The sequence below is a fragment of the Dreissena polymorpha genome, chromosome 9 (assembly GCF_020536995.1).
Source record: "Dreissena polymorpha isolate Duluth1 chromosome 9, UMN_Dpol_1.0, whole genome shotgun sequence".
Classification (NCBI taxonomy): Eukaryota; Metazoa; Mollusca; class Bivalvia; order Myida; family Dreissenidae; genus Dreissena; species Dreissena polymorpha.
The window spans coordinates 77,758,589-77,778,418 of NC_068363.1; the positions used below are offsets into that span (position 1 = coordinate 77,758,589).

At 31.3% G+C, this 19,830-nt stretch overlaps 2 protein-coding genes across 5 annotated transcripts in view; one reads left to right on the top strand and one right to left on the bottom strand.

Moving 5' to 3' along the window:
- Nucleotides 1-19,830, bottom strand: part of LOC127844911 (uncharacterized) — a 128,122-nt gene that overhangs the window by 29,869 nt on the left and 78,423 nt on the right. The gene's annotated exons all lie outside the window — the stretch shown is intronic.
- Nucleotides 6,688-11,775, top strand: LOC127844912 (uncharacterized). Of its 4 annotated transcripts, none has more exons than XR_008032965.1 (3): nt 6,688-6,802; nt 8,070-8,120; nt 11,383-11,765. XR_008032965.1 is itself a non-coding variant. In XM_052375464.1 (2 exons), exons 1-2 carry the CDS (start codon nt 10,037-10,039, stop codon nt 11,491-11,493), a joined length of 984 nt encoding a protein of 327 aa, XP_052231424.1. In that variant the 5' UTR covers nt 9,990-10,036; the 3' UTR covers nt 11,494-11,775. The 4 variants fall into 4 exon arrangements, 1 of the variants encoding a protein (XP_052231424.1); XR_008032966.1 differs by lacking the exon at nt 6,688-6,802 and adding an exon at nt 6,827-7,089; XR_008032964.1 differs by lacking the exon at nt 6,688-6,802 and adding an exon at nt 7,240-7,405 and having other exon boundaries at nt 11,383-11,758.

The following is a 19,830-nucleotide window of genomic DNA, read 5'->3' on the forward strand; positions in this document are numbered from 1 at the left end:
CGTTTTTCTGCTAGGAAGTGCCTTTAATAATTTAATTCAAATATTATCTTTATTTAAGTTTTATGTTAGTTTCTTCTATTAAACATTAATCGAACTCGCTTTGAGTGTTTGCCCTATTTCATATTATTATCAGTGTAGTTACTGGCGTTGTTAAAGAAATAATGTATGCTGTAACTGTAGATTTAATAATTGATCTGTTTCTTGAAATTGTTATGGCAGGTAAATAGTCTGGTGCTCTCTCGGGGTTCGAGTATGGCGAGTTACGTATGAGTAGCGCGTCCTCAATCTTATATAAGGAAGAAATATTCTAGGTTATTCACCGGCTGTCCGGCTAACACAGTTATTCGTTCACACTATTCTTGCCTTTGCGACTAGGTAGCATGGGTTTTACCCGGTTACTCTGGTTTCTCTCACAAAATAAAAACCACATCATAAATAACAATATTTCAGTAAGAAGTAAATTGCTGAAAATTTCTGCTGTATTAAAAACAAAGTTGTTCCAACTTTCGTGCGTTTATCAAGACGTTTAATAGGTAGGAGTAATGGAACAAACTCCGGGTCCACTCACAATGTAGTCTCAGGCGCAGAAGAACCTCATGAGCGTCGAAAAGGACTGGTTTTTCACCACCATCTGTTTGATAAGTGTTTGGTACAAGCGCGTCAATGCACTCAACATTTGAATTGTATTCAAATTATATTTAATAGCTGAGATCTGCATCTTTATTTCAAACTTATAGTTAGGAGTGAAGTGCCACTCAAGATAATCGCATACTTAAGTCTCGGGCAAAGGAATACTTCAGTTAGTTCAAATAGACAACGTCTTCGTTGGGCTTTTCTTAATTTCAAAGACCTTCCCGTATATGGATAGGGCCGAAAACACACGTCCAGCCCCGCTTTGCTCATTGAAGATTTATGCAATAAATTAGCGTAGTCAATTACCTTTCAACGATCCTGAATTGTACACTTCAACATGTCAAAACGGTTCATAGTATAAAACGGCTGTTTTAAAATCAGCAATTTATATGTATTATCAAGTATTCGTTATTTAATTTATATCAGAAACTGTACGCTCTGTGTAGGATTTGTACTATTAGTGCATATTATAACTTTTTAGCAAAGTATCCGCTTGAAGTATTACCAATTTCAAATTATACAAAGTAAACTATATTATCATTGAACAAAAATCGTTGTCAAAGCGTTTTTTAACCAAATTATATCAACCAAATAAACTGTTAAACACAGAGCGAGTGAATAAATGCGTGTGGTTGACCATGTGTAAGAAATGGGCATTACGTCGTGTATGTAATATGATTGTAAATTTGAATGGAAAGAAAACAAACTGTTGATATTAAACTTACTTTTCCGGATGTTTTAACCTTTAACGAGTGAACATTCTGATCCATTGACAGTCTTTATTTGCTATAAAACACAAACATTTTGACGGATATAATGTTCCGCTCCTTTTAGGGTATACGAGGGTAAAGACATGCATATAAAATAGTTTACGTAATAATACATGTCATCTATAACACAGGTACAATTACGAGAATTCGAAAGTATATTAAAAAATAGTAAAAAAGATTGCTCAATGCAGCTTAAAGTGAAACAACAAGGAAGGCAACGCATTAATAAGTTTTGTGTTCATGATCCCCACTGTAACGAGTTTTTCAGAATATATATCAAGCTTCAAAATGACCTCTACATGCATAATTAGTCAAAACAATGTTCCTCTTATAGAAATATATGTACACACGTACAAAACTCACAGTTTTTTACTGCTAGATTATGTGTTCAAACACATTTTTTATTTATACTGAATAACATATTATTTAAGAATGAAACAACTGGCGATTTTACATTCTGGGCTTATTAGTGTTTATTATGTGTGCGCAACAATCGGAAGCTTTAATTTTATCACCAACTTCGAAATTATATAAATTAAAGAATATAAACTGACCTTAAATTCTTCAATGGCCGGAATATACTATCATGGGACACTTCCAGCGCCTTTCCGCAAAGCAAACTAAAACAGTTTATACAAAAAATACCAACCGCTTGGCTTGAACATATGATCCAAAAGACCATTTTATAATCAATATAAAAAACACCAATTAAAGGAGTTATATATGACCCTTAATACATACCCCCTGTCACAGAATATCACACATGAATTGCAGATCAGCATTAAATGATATTTTGAATTAACGTAAATGGAGACAAAATATTGACCAAAGTTGCATGCATAACTTACGACCCCCCCCCCATACACACATATATATTGGAGGTTCCCTAGAATTGTTTAACCCAAAATAAATTATAAAAGTTCTAAATCACTTAAAATTTTTATGAAAGTTTCAAAGAACTACATACAAAATCAATAAAAGATGACATTTCAACAAGGGTTATTATATATATACCTGACATAGATAAATAAGCGAGGATGAAATTAGCAAACTGCAAAACTGATATGCACATAAATGTTCTAATGACCTATGCAATAATTATATAAAATCAATAAAAAAGGCTCCTGTCAACCTTTTACACCAAAGTATTTAACTGTGTACATCAAACAGGGAGTATTCCTCTATCTTGACTTGAAGTCACTGGCATACATGCACCCACTTTAAAAAACAACGGGAGGCAACTACAGGTCAATAATAATCATCAGCTGGTTGGATAAACTGTGTTTCACTATGCTGAACCAACAACCCATAACTGTTCTAAAAGTAAAACACATATTACAGGAAATTCAAGCTGGCGCCAATAAGTGCAGCTCTTAGGAATACCAGAGTTTAGAGCATTAATAGAAATACTTGAAGAAAAATAAAATGTCACACCACTGTTTTCCGCCTGCATTGTCTGTTCAATTGCTCTTGCTGTGGAGAGCTGGAGTCTTGATCAAAGTTCTTTGCAAATTCATAAATGGAAACTTTTTGAGAGTTCGATAAAATATGAACATGAATATAAAAAATATGCATTGCCTGAAATGATGTATGCTACTATACATTTATACCCAGTCCTCTTTAATTTGTCTAAATGACATTCAATCATGCCTGCATGTGAATAGATCTGTTGGGGTCGAACTAATTGACGAATAAACGAATATAATGCAGTATCGTGGCTTAGGCTCCTTTTGTACACAAATGATGTCCACAGTAATTGTCTCACAGAGTGCTAATAACCTGCGAAAAAAGTCTTAACGTCTTTATTAACTAATGCAAAAACTGGCATCTCAATAATAATAATGCAAAAACAATAATATGATTGTCGATGCGATACAAGGAACTTTCATTTTAAATGTGTCGATAATTAACTCCAAATTACGAGAACATTTTATTTTCTTGACGTTGCATGCTTGATGGATCGAGTTTTGTTAAACGCGTCAAAATATTCAAAAGAACAAGACACACACGCCAAGAATCTTCATTTCACTCGTGTTAACAATTCAACTTTTACCTATCGACCTAGCTTTTAAAGATCATATTTCCTAATTATGCTTACTCATGTCTCATAAATATTTGGATATAAAAATATAGAACAACTGGATCAAGAAAGACACCGTCATGCATTTCCGCGATTGACACTTCATGCCGTCAACCTTCAGACCACGTTGTCATAACATTCACGGAAATACCATAATGCAACGTAATTTTGATTAATCTATATGCACCAAATAATGATGCCGTCAATTTCTATAACACATTAGAGAATACTATTAAAGACTACGAAGACGAAACATTATTAATTGGAGGTGACTTTAATGCCGTTTTAGACTATATCTGCGACAAATTAAATGGAAGGGACAATTCTAACCATAAAACATCAAATAAAATAAATAATATCATAGTAAATTACGATCTGAGTGATATATTCAGAACAAAAAATCCAACTGCAAAGGTTTATACATGGCATTCCAACACTGACCCACCATTTTTTTGCAGACTATATTATTTCTTAATCTCAAACAACATCTTCAATGCCGTGTCGGACTGCCAAATACACCCAGGTTATCGCTCCGATCATTCTATTGTTAAAATGATATTAAATACCGACAAGCAAGAAAGAGGTCCCGGGTATTTTAAATTAAACAATTCGTTATTACTAGACACTGAATATCAGTCAAAAATTAAAAATGAAATAAATTTAGTTGTTGAGTTTAATCAAGAAGCTAACCCGAACACCTTATGGGAATTAATTAAAGGACGAATAAGGGATGAAACCATCAAATATTCAAGCCATAAAAATAAATTTAAAAATAAACAAAAAAATGAGCTACTTCAAAATATTATAAACATTGAAAATAAGTTAATATCAAATTCAAACGAAAATTTACTTTTAGAACAATAACATAATGCAAAACAATTATTACATGAATTTAATTATACTAAAATAAAAGGTTATATGTTAAGGAGTAAAGCTGAATGGATTGAGGGAGCCGAAAAAAATACAAAATATTTCGCTAATTTGGAAAAATATCATTCTGAAAAGAAAACAATAAAACAAATAAAAATTGACGAAAACAAAATAGAAGTAAATCCTGAGAAAATCATACACCATATAAAATATTTTTTTCAAAAATTGTATAAAAAAGATAATAATATCGAGGAGAGCAGCCATTCGAACTTTTTTAACAACAATGTAAATAGGATAAATAATCCGGATAATATAGAGCATCTTACAGAATACGAATGTGCAGAAGCCTTATAAGATATGAAAAACAACAAAAGTCCGCGTTCCGATGGTATAACTGCGGATTTCTATAAAATAATTTGGAGAGATATAAAGAAATACCTAGTAAATTCACTAAATTATTCTTATGATAATGGCAACTTAACAGAAATTCAAAAACAAAGTATCATAACTTTACTTCCAAAAGGAGACAAAGATCTATTAACTTAAAATAATTGGAGACCAATTTCACTACTTAACTGTGATTACAAAATACCATCAAAACCAATTGCAAATAGACTTAAAAACACCTACCAACCATTATAGGCACAGAGCAAACTGGCTTTGTGAAAGGAAGGTATATAGGAGAAAATGTAAGATGTCTGTCAGAAGCTATTGAAAAAGTGAATATTTACAATGAAAATGGGCTCATTTTTTTCTCAGATTTTAATAAGGCATTCGACAGTCTGGATCATGCTTTCATGAAGAGAAGTTTTGCTAAATTTGGTTTTAACTCCGCAATTATTAATTGGATTAATTTGTTTTACAAAGACGCTAAGTCATGCATAACAAACAATGGTCACTTTTCTGAATACTTTAGCATACAAAAAGGTGTTAGACAAGGCTGCCCGCTGTCTCCCTACATATTTATAATTTGTATAGAATTATTGGCAAATGAAATGAACACAAATGCAAATATTTCCGGTATAAGAGTGAACAATACAGAAATTAAACAAACGCTCTTCGCAGATGACGCATGCTTCCTTCTGGATGGATCAAGATTATCATTTGAGACCCTTATCGCAACCCTTGACAATTTTTCTAAAATATCAGGCCTAAGATTAAATAAAAATAAATACACTGTGCTGCGCATAGGACGTATGAAATTTTCAAACATTATTTTCTGTAAAAATTACAATTTTTCTTGGGCATCGGAGAGTGCAAAAACGTTAGGTATAACATTTTTGAATAACACGGACGAAATGACCGAGTATAACATCAAAACAAAGATTAAAGAGTTTAAAGATTGTCTCGCAAAATGGCAAAATGGAAGTTTAATGGGGAGAATTACAGTTTTAAAAACATTCGCCTTTCCGAAACTTATATATCCTTTAACAGTTTTAAATAATCCAGACAATGAAATTATAAAAGACATAAAGAACTCAATGTTTTCATTTTTGTGGGATTATAAACCAGATAAAATCGCTAGAAACAAAATTGTTCAAAACTACAAGTATGGAGGACTCAAAATGATTGATCTCGAAAATTTTATAGACGCGCTAAAATCAAGCTGGGTGAAAAGGATGTTATATCAACCAACAACAAAATGGGCAAAAATTTAAAGTGACATGCTTGAAAATAATGTCAATCTCTTTATCTTTAAATGCAACCTAAAATCATCAAATTTTAGACTCTTTGGAATTGAAATCTAAATTTCTAACTGAATGCTTAAAAGGATTGTGCCGCGCGGACTATAAAGAAAAACATACAATCATAGGGGAAGAAATACTCTGGAACAATTCAAATATATTCCTATTGAATAAAACATTGTTTTACAAACCATGGTTCGATCGAGGTATTACACAAATAGAACATATCTTTAACTACAGGAACAAACATTTTCATACCTTCACAGAACTTCAAGAATTGTATGATTTGCCCCGTTCTGATTTTTTAAAATACCACACGTTAGTTGGTTGTATACCAAAATGCTGGAAAGAAAAAAATGAACAATGAAGAAAGGTCATACGTGCCACCTAGTTACCTAATTAATAGAATCACCCCGACAACAAAAATATGCAAATTTATAAAAGAACTGTTAATAGAGAATACACATATAAAAAACAACAAACAAGAACACAAATGGGAAATGCTTTTTAATAAACAGTTAGATTGGGAATCAATATTTACAAATTTTATTCAAATCATAATAGATTCCTCCTTAAGAACGTTCAAGTATTAATATCTGATGAACATTGTTCCCGACAACGAAAATCTGTTTAAGTAGCGACTCCAAAGTTTGCGTCTAAAAATAGCTCCCCTTCTGATTGTGTGGTGAACAGCATGTTTGTAAATTGCCATAACATGTATAAAACACATTTAATTTTCAGCAGGAAATTACATTTTTAGCAAGGTAAGATATTTTTCTTGTGTTTAAGAATAGTTATAAATTATTTTAATAATAAATTAATGACGATTATAACGAAAGTTTCCATCATAGTTTTGAATTTCAACGTTCAAAATCCGCCATTTTTGTTTTCATAGGTGTCGTATTTTCCGCTTCCTGAATGATTGGATTTTGGGAATTGTGGGTAGACATTACATCATTTCTGTTGTAAACAGACGTGCGCACATAAACAACTTGCAAAATTGAAGATTAAACAATATTTTCTTTAAAAAATTTACAAAAAAAGGGCTCAGGTGAACTTTAAATGCATATTTTTCCTTTTTGTAATTTCGTTGTCATCGATTTTATTTTATTTTATTGAAGACGAATCTGTTTTCATTTCGAAACAAGAAACACTGACCTAGTTGTCGTCTGCGCATTGTATTTGTTTTGCTTTTACAAAGTCAAGGTCGATCTGTTTATAAACCGGAAGTTGTAATATTGAAAACGAAAGTAAACAAAACAGGTGCCCGAAATTTCGACCGAGATAAATAATTTACTACTTAACTTCTAATTTTCATGATTTAAGTAATGCAAATTCACTGACACCAAAAGACAAACATAATTTGAGTAGGTAGCAATAACGTTTGTGTTATTTATTTGCAAATTTAAATAGAATTTTGATATTTGACAGCTTTGACATGTTTCAACTTTCAGTGTTTGGCAAGTACATCTTACTTATTATGTGACTTAACATTAAAAACTTGTTACCTTTTTGGGAATTATTGATGGTGATTTGAAGGTTCTTTGTATTGCACTATAAACTTGTTAGACATTAAAAAACTATCATGATTTAATGTGTACATGATAATGCAGCTCTGCTGGTGATGTGCATTTTTTTTTAATTTGAAAATGTTGAAAGCATGATACATTACATCAGTTTTAAATGGACAGTAATGTTATTTTGAGAAGTTGAAGTGATTGGAAAGAACTGTTTGCATGATGCATGAACATGATACTGATTATTATATGTTTTAACCGGGACACATTGACATTGCAATTCTAATTATAATGCATCAATATTTATCTTATTACTTTTCATTTTTTTGTATAATTGTATCTTTAGTAGTTGTTGTACTGATTCAAATAAATAAATGTATAATTAATTTATTGAAAGTGGAATCCAAAAAAAAATGTATTTTCTTTTAATTAAAATAAATACAACCAATGGGTCCCTGTATTTGAATGTTTTGAAATGTTATATTTCTTGTTGTGCTGTGTCCATATTTTACAGTTCAATTGTTGCACATACCAGAAGCTTGCAGCCAGGATTGATGATACACATGTAAGTTTTTTTTATTTTTAAAATGCAATTTCAGAAAAAAAATGTCTGGAGTTACCAATGCAGAGGTGATCGCCATGATCAAAAACAGAGGCATGAGTGAAACATGCAAAGTTTTGTTAATGGAACAACAAGAAAATACTAACAGATGTGCTATTATGAAATCTCTAGAACGATTATATAGCAAATATCAACATTTGAACAAAAATAAAGCGCGAGTCAAAGGAAAAGAAAATTTAAATAGATTCATGGATACCAAATACACATGTCCTGAAAATCAAGTCAAATCAGATGCACACATTAACTTAAAACCTCTTAGCCAGATCTGTCCAATTAATGATCCGAAATCAACAGAAACACTATCCACTGTTGTATTAAGTATAGCAAGTGAACTGGGAGAAAAAAATTCTGAGAATTTGCAGATGAAAGATGAATTGGAGACTGTGATTGAAGAGAACACAAATTTATGTCTCAATTTAGATGAACAATCAAGGATAATACAAGACAGAAACAGACAATTAAAAAGAACATCAAGTAGGGAGATTTATTGGAGAGAGAAATGTCAGAAATTAAATTATGATGAAAGAATTTACACTGAAGATGATATGATAACCAAACACATGACAATAGCAGGACTTAAAAAAACAAGTTAAAGACAAAAACAAACAAATAAAAGAATTAAATGAAAGACTATCTGAATTGGAAGTTGAGAACTGTAAACTTAAAAAGACTAAAGAGGCAATCATTTTTGATGAAGAAAGTAAAACTTACAGCACTGATGCTCATTTATGTGTATATTCATTATTAAATTGCAATGTAGCATTTGAACAAATTGGACAAGTAATGTCAGCAGTTCTTAATTTAGTAAATATTCAGCCAAATAAATTGCCATCTGTTGGAACAATTCATAATTGGTCGATTGAACGTGGATTAATATCAAAAAAACAAATGGCAGATTTAGTAACAAAAGAAAATACAACCTTGCATAGTGATGAAACTTCAAAATATGGCACTAAATGGGGAGCATTTGCAACAAGAGATGATGATGGTTGTTACACTCTTCTCGGTTTGCAAGAAATGGCAACAAAGTCAAGTGATGACACTTTAGATACATTTAAAAACATACTCAAAGATATAGAGAGTGTTTCTTCTGATGGTGTTGGAAACAAAATATTATTCAATATAAAAAAAACTATGTCCGATCGTGCATCTACTGAAAAAAAATTCAATGAATTACTTAAAGATTACAGAAATTCTATATTACCAGAAGTATTTAATAATTATGATTCATTTTGTGAAGAAGAAAAAAATGCATATTCTAAAATGAATAATTTTTTTTGTGGACTCCACACTCTTGTTCATTTAGCTGAAACTGCTCAAAAAACATTATTAGAAACAGAAAAATTACATTTCAACAATGACATTCCTATACTAAATAAACATTTTGATAAACCTTCTCAGCCAGGTACAATACGGCTTATTCATACATCTTGCAAAGCATTTGCAAGACGGGGTGATGCAAAGAACGGTTGCCATAGTAACTTTTTAACTTTTCTGAGTGACACTTTAAAAAAGAAAAAATGTCATTTCCATTGCAGCCTTTAAAAGGCAACCGATTTAATATTCTTTTCACAAATGCTGGACAAATTTATTACTTTTTAAATCATATGTGTGACTTTTTGGATAAAACACCAAACCTTAATTTACTGTTGGCATCTGTATTACATGATTTAAAAGAAGATTTTTTTGTAGCAGGTTGTAAGGCTCTCGGCCTTGTTTCAAAACTTATTACAACACCATTTTGGAATGTGCTTGAAAACAGTGAAATTAGTATATCTATGTTTAATGATCGTTTGATTATACTTGCTGATTACCTTAAACATGCCTCATCACACATTGAGGATTTTATTTGTGGAAAAATGATGTTGTATGATGATGTGCCTGTTAAAGAAGATAAAATATATAAATACCTCTTGGAAAGTTCTGAAATTGATAAGCATGTTATTGTTATACTCAGTGTTATGTTACCTGCATTCGCTCAATTAATCAAAAATCATTATAAAGAACATCTTCCTGGTGGTGCATTGGTCAACCTAAATCTCATACAAACTAAGAGTGTAGATAAACACAATAAATTCCCAGAACGTGTTTTTTCTTATGTAGATCATCTGCTGTCTTGCAAACCCAACATTAATACAATAACTATGGAATCACACATTACATTTTCACTTAACAAAACATCAGAATGGCTTGCTGAACATAGCAATGCTCATGAAATCATAACACAAAGTCGCAAGGAGGTAAAAAATGAAAAAATTAAATTCAAGCAAAGAGAAGAAAATATACATGCAAAACGCCTTGAAAAGCAGCTAGAAGATTTCAAAAAGAAAGAAGATATGGAAAGGAGGAGAATTGCTAAACTAGAAAAAGAAACACTTGATATGACTTTTTACGGGTTATGGCAGAATGAACAACAGATGGAAGATGCCCTTTATAAAATTAAATCCAAAACTGAACAAGAAAAAGCTTTAAAAGTTCAACTAAGATTTAGAAAGAATGTTTTTAAACAACAATGTAGTGAAGATATTTACAAAATGAGCTCAACCATTAATGGAAAAAGAATAAGCTTATCTGTCGATAAACTAAAAGAAAAAGTAATTATACTAATGAACAAAGCAAAGGAAATTCCTGCATCTGAAACGCTACATGACTTGGTTGGTAGAAATATAATGCACAGATTTATAGAAGAAAATGGACAGTACAAATGGTACAATGGAACAGTTATCTCTCAGGTATTCTTAAAAATCAAAACAACAACATGTGTCTGTGCTTTACATAAAACTTCATTTGGACTGACAACTTTGTGTTACAATATAGTTTAATTTTTAGTTTAAACCTATTTATTTAAGCTCGAATGCATAGAAAGCCTAAGGCTTATTTGAAATGCTCTGGAGTCCATTTCCTGGGACTAGAACCCGTACTTGGTGTCTATGGGGGAGATCTAAAGAACGCTCCCACAGTGGGGATCGAACCCATGACCTCATTGTCACTAGGTGGACACCATATCCATTACGCCACGGCGACCATAACTAATACAATATAAATAACGTAACATATAACATTACAGCATAAGTATTTGTATAATAAATCAATTTCATGTAATAAAATAGTAATAAGTGAGCTAACAAGAGCACACATACGAATACATGTTTTCTTTCAATGTGTTTAAAATAAATATGTTATTTTTTTTTCCACTGTTCAATAGGTTCCTGGCTTTCCGGAATGGTTCAACCTGAAATATGAGGATGATGACGATATATACACGGCAAGGCTAGAAGAGGAGTTCCAGGATGGTGACGTTTTGATCCGTGTTTAGAATATAAGAAAGGTGGTGAGACAAATGCATCTTGACATGCTGTTTAATGATTAGTGAACGACATTAACATAACAGAAGGGGAGCTATTACCACATGTTTTAAGTCAGAATACTTGCATTTATGTTGTACATTTTTTTTTGTCAGTGTGTGATTTTACAGACATGTTGTGTTTGACTGTAGTTTGCCATTATTGTTTATGGCAAATGTGATTGTTTATATAGAGGATATTTGTTGGATTCGGTGGAATATCGATTTTATTTCACGAGTGATCATATAAAATATGTATTTTTTATGATCACGAGTGAATTAAAATGGATATGCCATCGAATCCAACAAATTTTCTTTTCATTTTATGATTTTATGCTTTTTTCACCGTTTATTTACATTGTAAAAGAGTTAAACTGTATAATTTCGCTGGATTTATGACGTCATTTCGTTGAAAAAATGACGTCATTTCACAATAAAACAGTGAAAAATATCGACATTTTTCACTGTTTCAAACAGTGAAATACCAGTTTTATTTCACTGATATTTTTCTATAAACCACCTGAAAGCATAAAATAAATTATTTTCTTACTTTGACATTCACATATTTAACATTAATCAGCAGACAACTTGTATTCTGCATCATAATATCACATTAATAATTTCAACACTCAAAATGTGTTTTTTACATGAAAAATCGCCCTTTTTTTCAATTTTCAAAGGGAGATAACTCCGCTAATAGTCAACCGATTTTCTTTTTTTTTTACAGTGTTGTACTTGTTATGTCATTCCTTTCAAAACTATACATATAATCACTAAGTTCTCACCAAAGAACTAATTAAATAGCTTGAAATGTGTTTTTAGCAGAAAAATCACATTTTTTGAAATTTTCAAAGGGGGATAACTCCACTTACGTTCAACCGATTTTCATTTTTTTTTCATTTTTGTACTTGTGATGTAATTCCCTTCAAAATTATGTATAACATCAATTGGTTATCTAAAAAAAATAAAAATCATTGAAGTCGCTAGTTTAAATATGGCATTGTAGAATCTAGTCTCTGTGAGTTATGTTTAATGTCTGTTGAAACTAATATGCATTTGTTTTGGAATTGGCCTAATGTTCATATTTTTGGAACAACATTGAGACATATATAGAATACCAACTTAGCATTTGTACTGATTTCAAATTGTCTTATGAATGTATTTCACTTTGTTATACTTTTATCAACAATAGGAACTGCTCAAACTGTGTCAATGTTATTGTATTACTAGGAAAATATTTTATATTTAAATGCAAATATCAACGATGTCCACCAATTTTTTAAAGATGTTTGGAATATTTTAAATACAAAATAAAAATCGAAGAGATTATCGCAAGCTGGAAGGGTAAAACTGAAAAACATACTCAGAAATGGAATAATTTTGTGATTTTATTCTGTTTCCTTAAATTTCAGGGAAAAAAGAAGATAAATATGTTAATATATCTACTTCATATGCTTTTCTACTTGTGTACGTTTGTGTCCTTCATTGTTCAAAACATACCACCTTTTTCATTTTCATGTTCATGTATTCCATATGTGTATATATATATATATATATATATATATATATATATATATATATATATATATATATATATATATATATATATATGTACTTTTTCCTGTGTAAAATGATGGATGGTATGTGCATATATTATGTAATGAATAAAGTACTAAAAACGGAAAAAAAATTACACTCGATCGAACAGTATGATATTTTTAAACCATTATAAGGGATTTGAACCAGGTTGTCGTTTCAAACCCTAATGCATGTCATGTTTAATACATATTAAAACTAACTCGTTATTTATTAACATGCGTTTTACATCAGATTTTGGAAGAACCGACTCGGAGACATAATGTTACACGCTTACCCAGTTTGTAATTTCCTTTTCAGGGTCGGGTCAGTGCTTAGGGACGAGTGGCAAGAATAACAGGCAAATTCATATTATAAACATGTCGTATGAACTTGACGAACGTGCAACAGGCTTTGTTTAATTTATCTTCCGGGTTGGCAACCTAAATAGTATGCATTGTGATCGATATAACATAAATATATTACTTTATTTTTTTACCGCATCAATAACATCGAATATATAGACTTTAATCGTTGTTAAGTTCATTACTTTCGTCTATTATCCAATGCCTAGTGCATGCATATTATACAATATACCAATTCAGTTTGTTTTTTAATTGTATGTCAAACCTTCAACTTAAGTCTAAATTAAAAAGTAAATAGGTTGCACTTAGTTACCTCTTTAACCCCATAACCGTACATGTTCTTAAAAATCAAACCAAGCATTAGGAAAATGAAAACGTATTTTTCGGCTTCTTGTTCATTTATTGGAACCATCTCGCTGCACGCAAATCCCCAACCTTAAACCATAATTGTTACATGACTTGTTAGTGAATGTCACTGCTTTCGCTGCACAAAGAGACGAGAAAACTTAATATTGTACGTGTGTAATTGACTTACAGCATATCATAATTTATTACATCGAGATGATGTTGTTAGAGAGTATAGCATTGCGTTTTTTAATTATGACTGATACCTTTTGTGGACAGCATTAGACAAATAAAATACTTGTTTTTGTAAAAAAAACTTGAAAATGACTTTACAACAATTATGCTGTCTTTTTCAAGAGAACGGTAGCTCAGGAATATTAATATTAATATTAATTTCATTGATTATGTGTAACAATTTCACTTTTTACTGCCGTTTGAAAAGGATTGGTTCGTAAATTGTTGGACGGTGTATCGTGTACTGTGTTACTGAAACGAGCAGTAATTTAAATGAGTGAATGTCTAAGTCTTTAAGTGGAATATTTTTTTCAAGAAATAAAGTCAACGTTCGGTGCAGACCTTAGAAACTAAAAACTCACAATTACCTGAAACGAATCAATATTTTCTTATACAATTCGGTATTGTTAAGTGTTTGGTAATGCACTAATTGTTGAGGTATATAAAATCTTGCAAAAGAGCCTTGGTATAGACACTGGAATAAATTGATATCGGCAGCATTTTACTTGAAAAAAAATAATGACAATATATATATGAACATCAAGGACAAATAATACAACGCACCAAAGCGATGTGTTTTTAAAAATGAAATGAGTCGTTTTTTTTAAATGCTGGCAATATTTCAACTCCAATTCCATACTAATTTAATGCTGAAATATCACTTTATGCTGCATCTCCTTTAAAGAAGGTTTCAAAGATTGGCACTAGAATTCAACGGTTTATAAACTGTTACAACCTAAACACAGTAGCGTATTATATAGTACTTGCGGTACACACGTTCACAATCTACGCTGCATTTAGCTCAAGCCAAACAACAGCCAACTATATCTTGTTTAAACAGAAATCATTATAATTTTGCATCGAATTTAACCGGAGCATACCCAATAACGAGGGCCGTTTGAGACTTAATATATCAGTTCCATTTTCTAAAGACAAAACGTGGATTTATTATACAACAGCATTAATTTGCCTGAGCAAACCCGATAAGCGGACAAAACAAATAGATTTGGAACAGATTTCCCCATAATAACAAATTCATCATTTATATCATTCCAAAAAACAAGTTATATATTTTAAAATACGCCTTGGTGCCAAACGATATTGAATATACAAGGCCGTAGTGACTTTACATTTTAAATTATATTATTCAGGATTCAGTGCGCTATGTTTTCAAATAAAACATGTTGCATGTAAATATTGACAATCATAATTAAGATTTGTTGCAATGTATACGTATATATAGGCGAAGTGCATTATTGTATATCAATGTTAACATTCGGTAAGAATTAGCAGAACCAATCACGCATTTTACTTGATATTTTCACAAGCGTGATGTATCCAAGGTAACGTAAATTATGCCCGAGGAAAGAAAAAAGTAAAAGCTGAGTGAAATTTAGAAATCAAGTTAATAGAATGCATAGTGTTCACATGGCGATATAAGATCGTCTATTTCAAAGTAGGGTGATAACGAAACAGAGAATGCTTTTTGCTTGCTAGTGATATTGTCAAACAATCCTCGAATATTGAGTCTAATTTCAAATGTAAACCAATTGTTTAGCGACATACAATAAAGTATAGAATTGGTTTCGTGGTAAATTATGGCAGGTCGTGATTTATAATTTACACGTAATGCTTTTGCACGAAGAGGTTGTGCTTGCATCAATCATAATCATATAACAGCTCTATTTTATACAAATTGTTAAATAATCTGGAAAAGTAGTTTAACATTTATTGCATGCAACCATATAGTTGAGTTTCAACTAAATAAATATGTATCTGTTATTGTTGCCCTTCTAGAAATAGTACAGAAGCTCATTACCTTGCTCGCTCGATATTGCAACATGACCCTTGACAATAAATCAAATACGAGAGATTTTGACAGCATTCTTAATATTAAGTTTTATTACTTCAATGTCTATTTTACACTGAGAAAACATATTTGCATTATTATTATTATTTATTCCAGTAATGGTTAATTTACTTATGAAGGAAATATTTATATGCCCCCACTGAATATCATCATCGTCGTTACATATTTCTGTAGTATTATACGGAAACTAGTATATTCTATCTTTGATTCATAAGTAAAGAAAACTGCAAGTGGTACATCTGTCCCAATCCAATTAGGTAGATTTATTCGCTAACATTATGAGTATTTGTTTCGAAATCATACAATAAAAAACAATATTATTTTACAATAACGAGATCCATGACATACTCTGTTTTAGTTTGAATGCCCCCATAAATCCAACGGAGTGTTCTCATTAAAAGTGTTTTTTCGAATGAGCTTTGCCAAAACAGTAATTACGAGGACAACACTAATAGTATCTTGTGTAGAAAATTACATCTCCAACTGGACTAGTTAGATTGAACACCTTTCATCAGCAGTGTTAGTCTTCTCTCACATGTCGGATGACGCCGCGAGAGATTCACATGGAATATATGGTCCAACAAAAACAATTAAAAAAAAAATTTGTTTCTCTTTAAGTCTGTGTTACCATACCACATATAACGTTGAAATGTTGGCTATTTCTATAAGGAAGACTGATTTTAACGGGTACATTTTATTCTGCGAAATATTTTACGAACTATTCGTTGATTGTGAGTGTTAAGTGGGCTTTAAAATTGTTATTAGCTGTATATTTTCCGGTAGGAATGGCAGTTAGAGTTTGTCCATCGCACATTTATCGAATATGCGCCTTAAACGATCTCGTAACTCAGTTGTGTAATCAGTTCTATATTCTCTATTAAATTTGGTTTTCTTTAACTTGTGTCATTTACTTATCTTAAGAACAGAGCTGTCGCTGTATTACTTCCGGGGATTGGGGTCAAATTAATACCAGAAAAATTATATTACCAAAATATCATAGTAAATTGTCATTGGAAAATGCTGCAAAATAACAGATACGCGAATATTATTTTACTTGAAAGACTGTGTTGGCTTTGTTGACTTACTGGTTACTCTTGATATGTCAGACGTGCAAGTCTTACACAGACGTCATAAAATGAAACAGTATGTTTATTTTGAGTGCGTGTCTACATGTCAACAATATGCTTGTAAGTTTACATGAATTTTTTTTCCTATATAATAAGGTATTTAAACTCCAAAAAATCTTGAGCTGTCTCGTTGTTTCGAACATTTCAATAACTCCGAACTACCCCCGAGTATATGCGTAATACTACGATAACTTGGTTAAAATATGTGCTACAATTAGAATTCATTATTAACTTTCCATCAGTTCTATATTGACGCATTGACAAAAAGAACTGTTAAATATATAATCTATTCTAATTACAGTATGATAATTGCACATTCGTTTGTGCAAACGTCGGTTTTCTTGCAAGTCAAGCTGAAACTTGAGCGATGAAACTTGAATATACTTCTTTGTTTAGATCACGAATACATGGGAGAACATGTATATGATAAACTTTGTCATATCAGATCGCCGTTATTTGTTACAAGTTATTTTAAAATAACTTAAGACAATAGATAAGTTTGTATTTCCCTTATGCCGATATCGTTTTAGAAATAGTTTTTAAAATGATTTTCGACTTGATTTTGGTATTTATATTAATTTTCTGATAAGATATATTTTTCCACGTGTTACGTGTCAGTTGCAATACTGAATTCATATATGAATCATTAAAATATAAATATATACCACATTCGTCTTACCTCATCAACATTTATATTTATAAGAAGTAATTGTACAATTAAATGGTAACGCAAAAATGGGGATAGACACATTGAGGGTTTGCAATTGTTAATTTCTCAGATTTCTTTAATATTCGGTAATGTTGTTCATAAACTTAAATTTGTATACAGAATAACATGGCCATAAGAAATATGCGAAAAAAGATTGGAAAATCAAAATATCGCATTATAGTTTTACTGCATCAAGTATCAAATAAAAATGAAGCCATATGATTACACGTAAGTTCTAAAAAACGTCATTATCGGAATCAGAAAACCCATCCTTTTTTACAAGTTAATGACATTTCAGATAATATTTCGCGGCATTCGATTTCAATTACTGATTGTAATTACGAAATTCGCATGTCACTTAGGAGGTAGTTTTAATTCTGATAGAAACACTGTCCGTAATGCTTAGAAATACTCGATATTTGAAAGAATTTAAATGAGATGCGATTGTGCTTGATGTATAATTGACTGCGGTCTTTCACAGACTTTATTTAACGTTGTATTTTTCTATGCATAGCTCTGATAGTTTATAATATCATTTTTCTTAGTATCGTAGTATCGTATAATACGGTATTTGATTCAAATAACGCCGAATCGGAGTTAGTAATTTTAAGTTTAGCGAATTGTGGTTTAATTTGAAAATAAAATAAAGTGCAATGCAATAAATTAGTATTAACTATCAATGTATATGTATATTAAACATTTCAAGGGGCCTTTTCATGTTTTGGTAAATTTACAAAATTAAAACAAATTGTTTCAGGGAGCCGTTTCATTAACGAGTTACGACTAGTTGTAAATTACGATTTACATAAATTACGATGTTTCAATGAAATCGCGTTTCATCAAGCAAATCGTAAATTAAAATTACATAAATTTCATACATAAATATACGACTGGATAAGGGCACCCGTAAATTAACGTAATGGCGGTCGTTTTTGTCATCCACGATGACAGGAGACGAAAAATTACCAATGCCAAGGCTTTTTAGGGAGAGAATTGTTCTCGAAAACCTAAGAGATGAGAACATTGCTTCGATATATCGTCTAAGTAAGGGCGGAATAGAGCGATTGTTGGTTTTGATCGGGGAAGACATAGCACCAACTTGCCGGCGAGCTCATCCCTTTCATTCCGTCGCTTAGGTATGTAAATAAGGCGAAGAAATCATTGATTTAAACAAGTATAATTATAAAATTGTATTTATTTTCAAATAGCAAATAAGTAGCATTTAACCCAAAAACTTTAGAGTAGTTGCCCTTTGTTTACTAAGCATTTGACAACTCGGATTTTGCAAAATGGTTGAAGAATAAGTAATACATACATACATTACATATCCGGTTATGGCCGCAAGCTGGATCAGCTTCTAATAGCCCCCTCATGTTCGTTAACCCAGGTAGTCTCCGGTATAACTGAGTACATTTTATCTCCCATGTATTTATCCAATCTGTTTTTAAAGGTATTAAGGGATGGCGCTGTAACAACGAATTCCGGTAGATTATTCCACGGATCTATCACTCTCTGAGAAAAGAAGTATTTTCTGGTGTCCTTTCTACAAGATTTCTTCTTGAGTTTTAAACAGTGACCCCTTGTCGTAGTATTGTTCATTTAAAAAAATCTGTCAAATTCAATGTCTTCTTTTTTATTCAAGAGTTTAAAAACTTCGATCATGTCTCCACGGAAACGACGATATGACAAAGACGGTATTTTCAATAGTTTAAGTCTTTCAATGTATGGTAAGTCTAACATAGTATACTAATTTAGTCGCACGTTTTTGTACTCGTTCTACAATTTCTATATCTTTCTTGAATCGTGGGTACCAAATTATATTTCCATATTCCAAGTGAGGTCTGATTAACGACTTGTATAATTTCCTTAGTTGTTTTGTAGTAATGTGAAGAAAAGTCCTTCTAATTAGTCCTATCTTGCTGTTCGCTTTATTTATACACTGGTTCATATGTTCTCTAAATTTTAAATCAGGACTGAATATAATCCCTAAATCCCTTTTCTGTATTTTACTTGAAATTTCCTTTCTTTCAGATCCTTGTCCAAGCAGATATGTCTTGTTTGGGTTAATTTTTCCAAAATGCATTA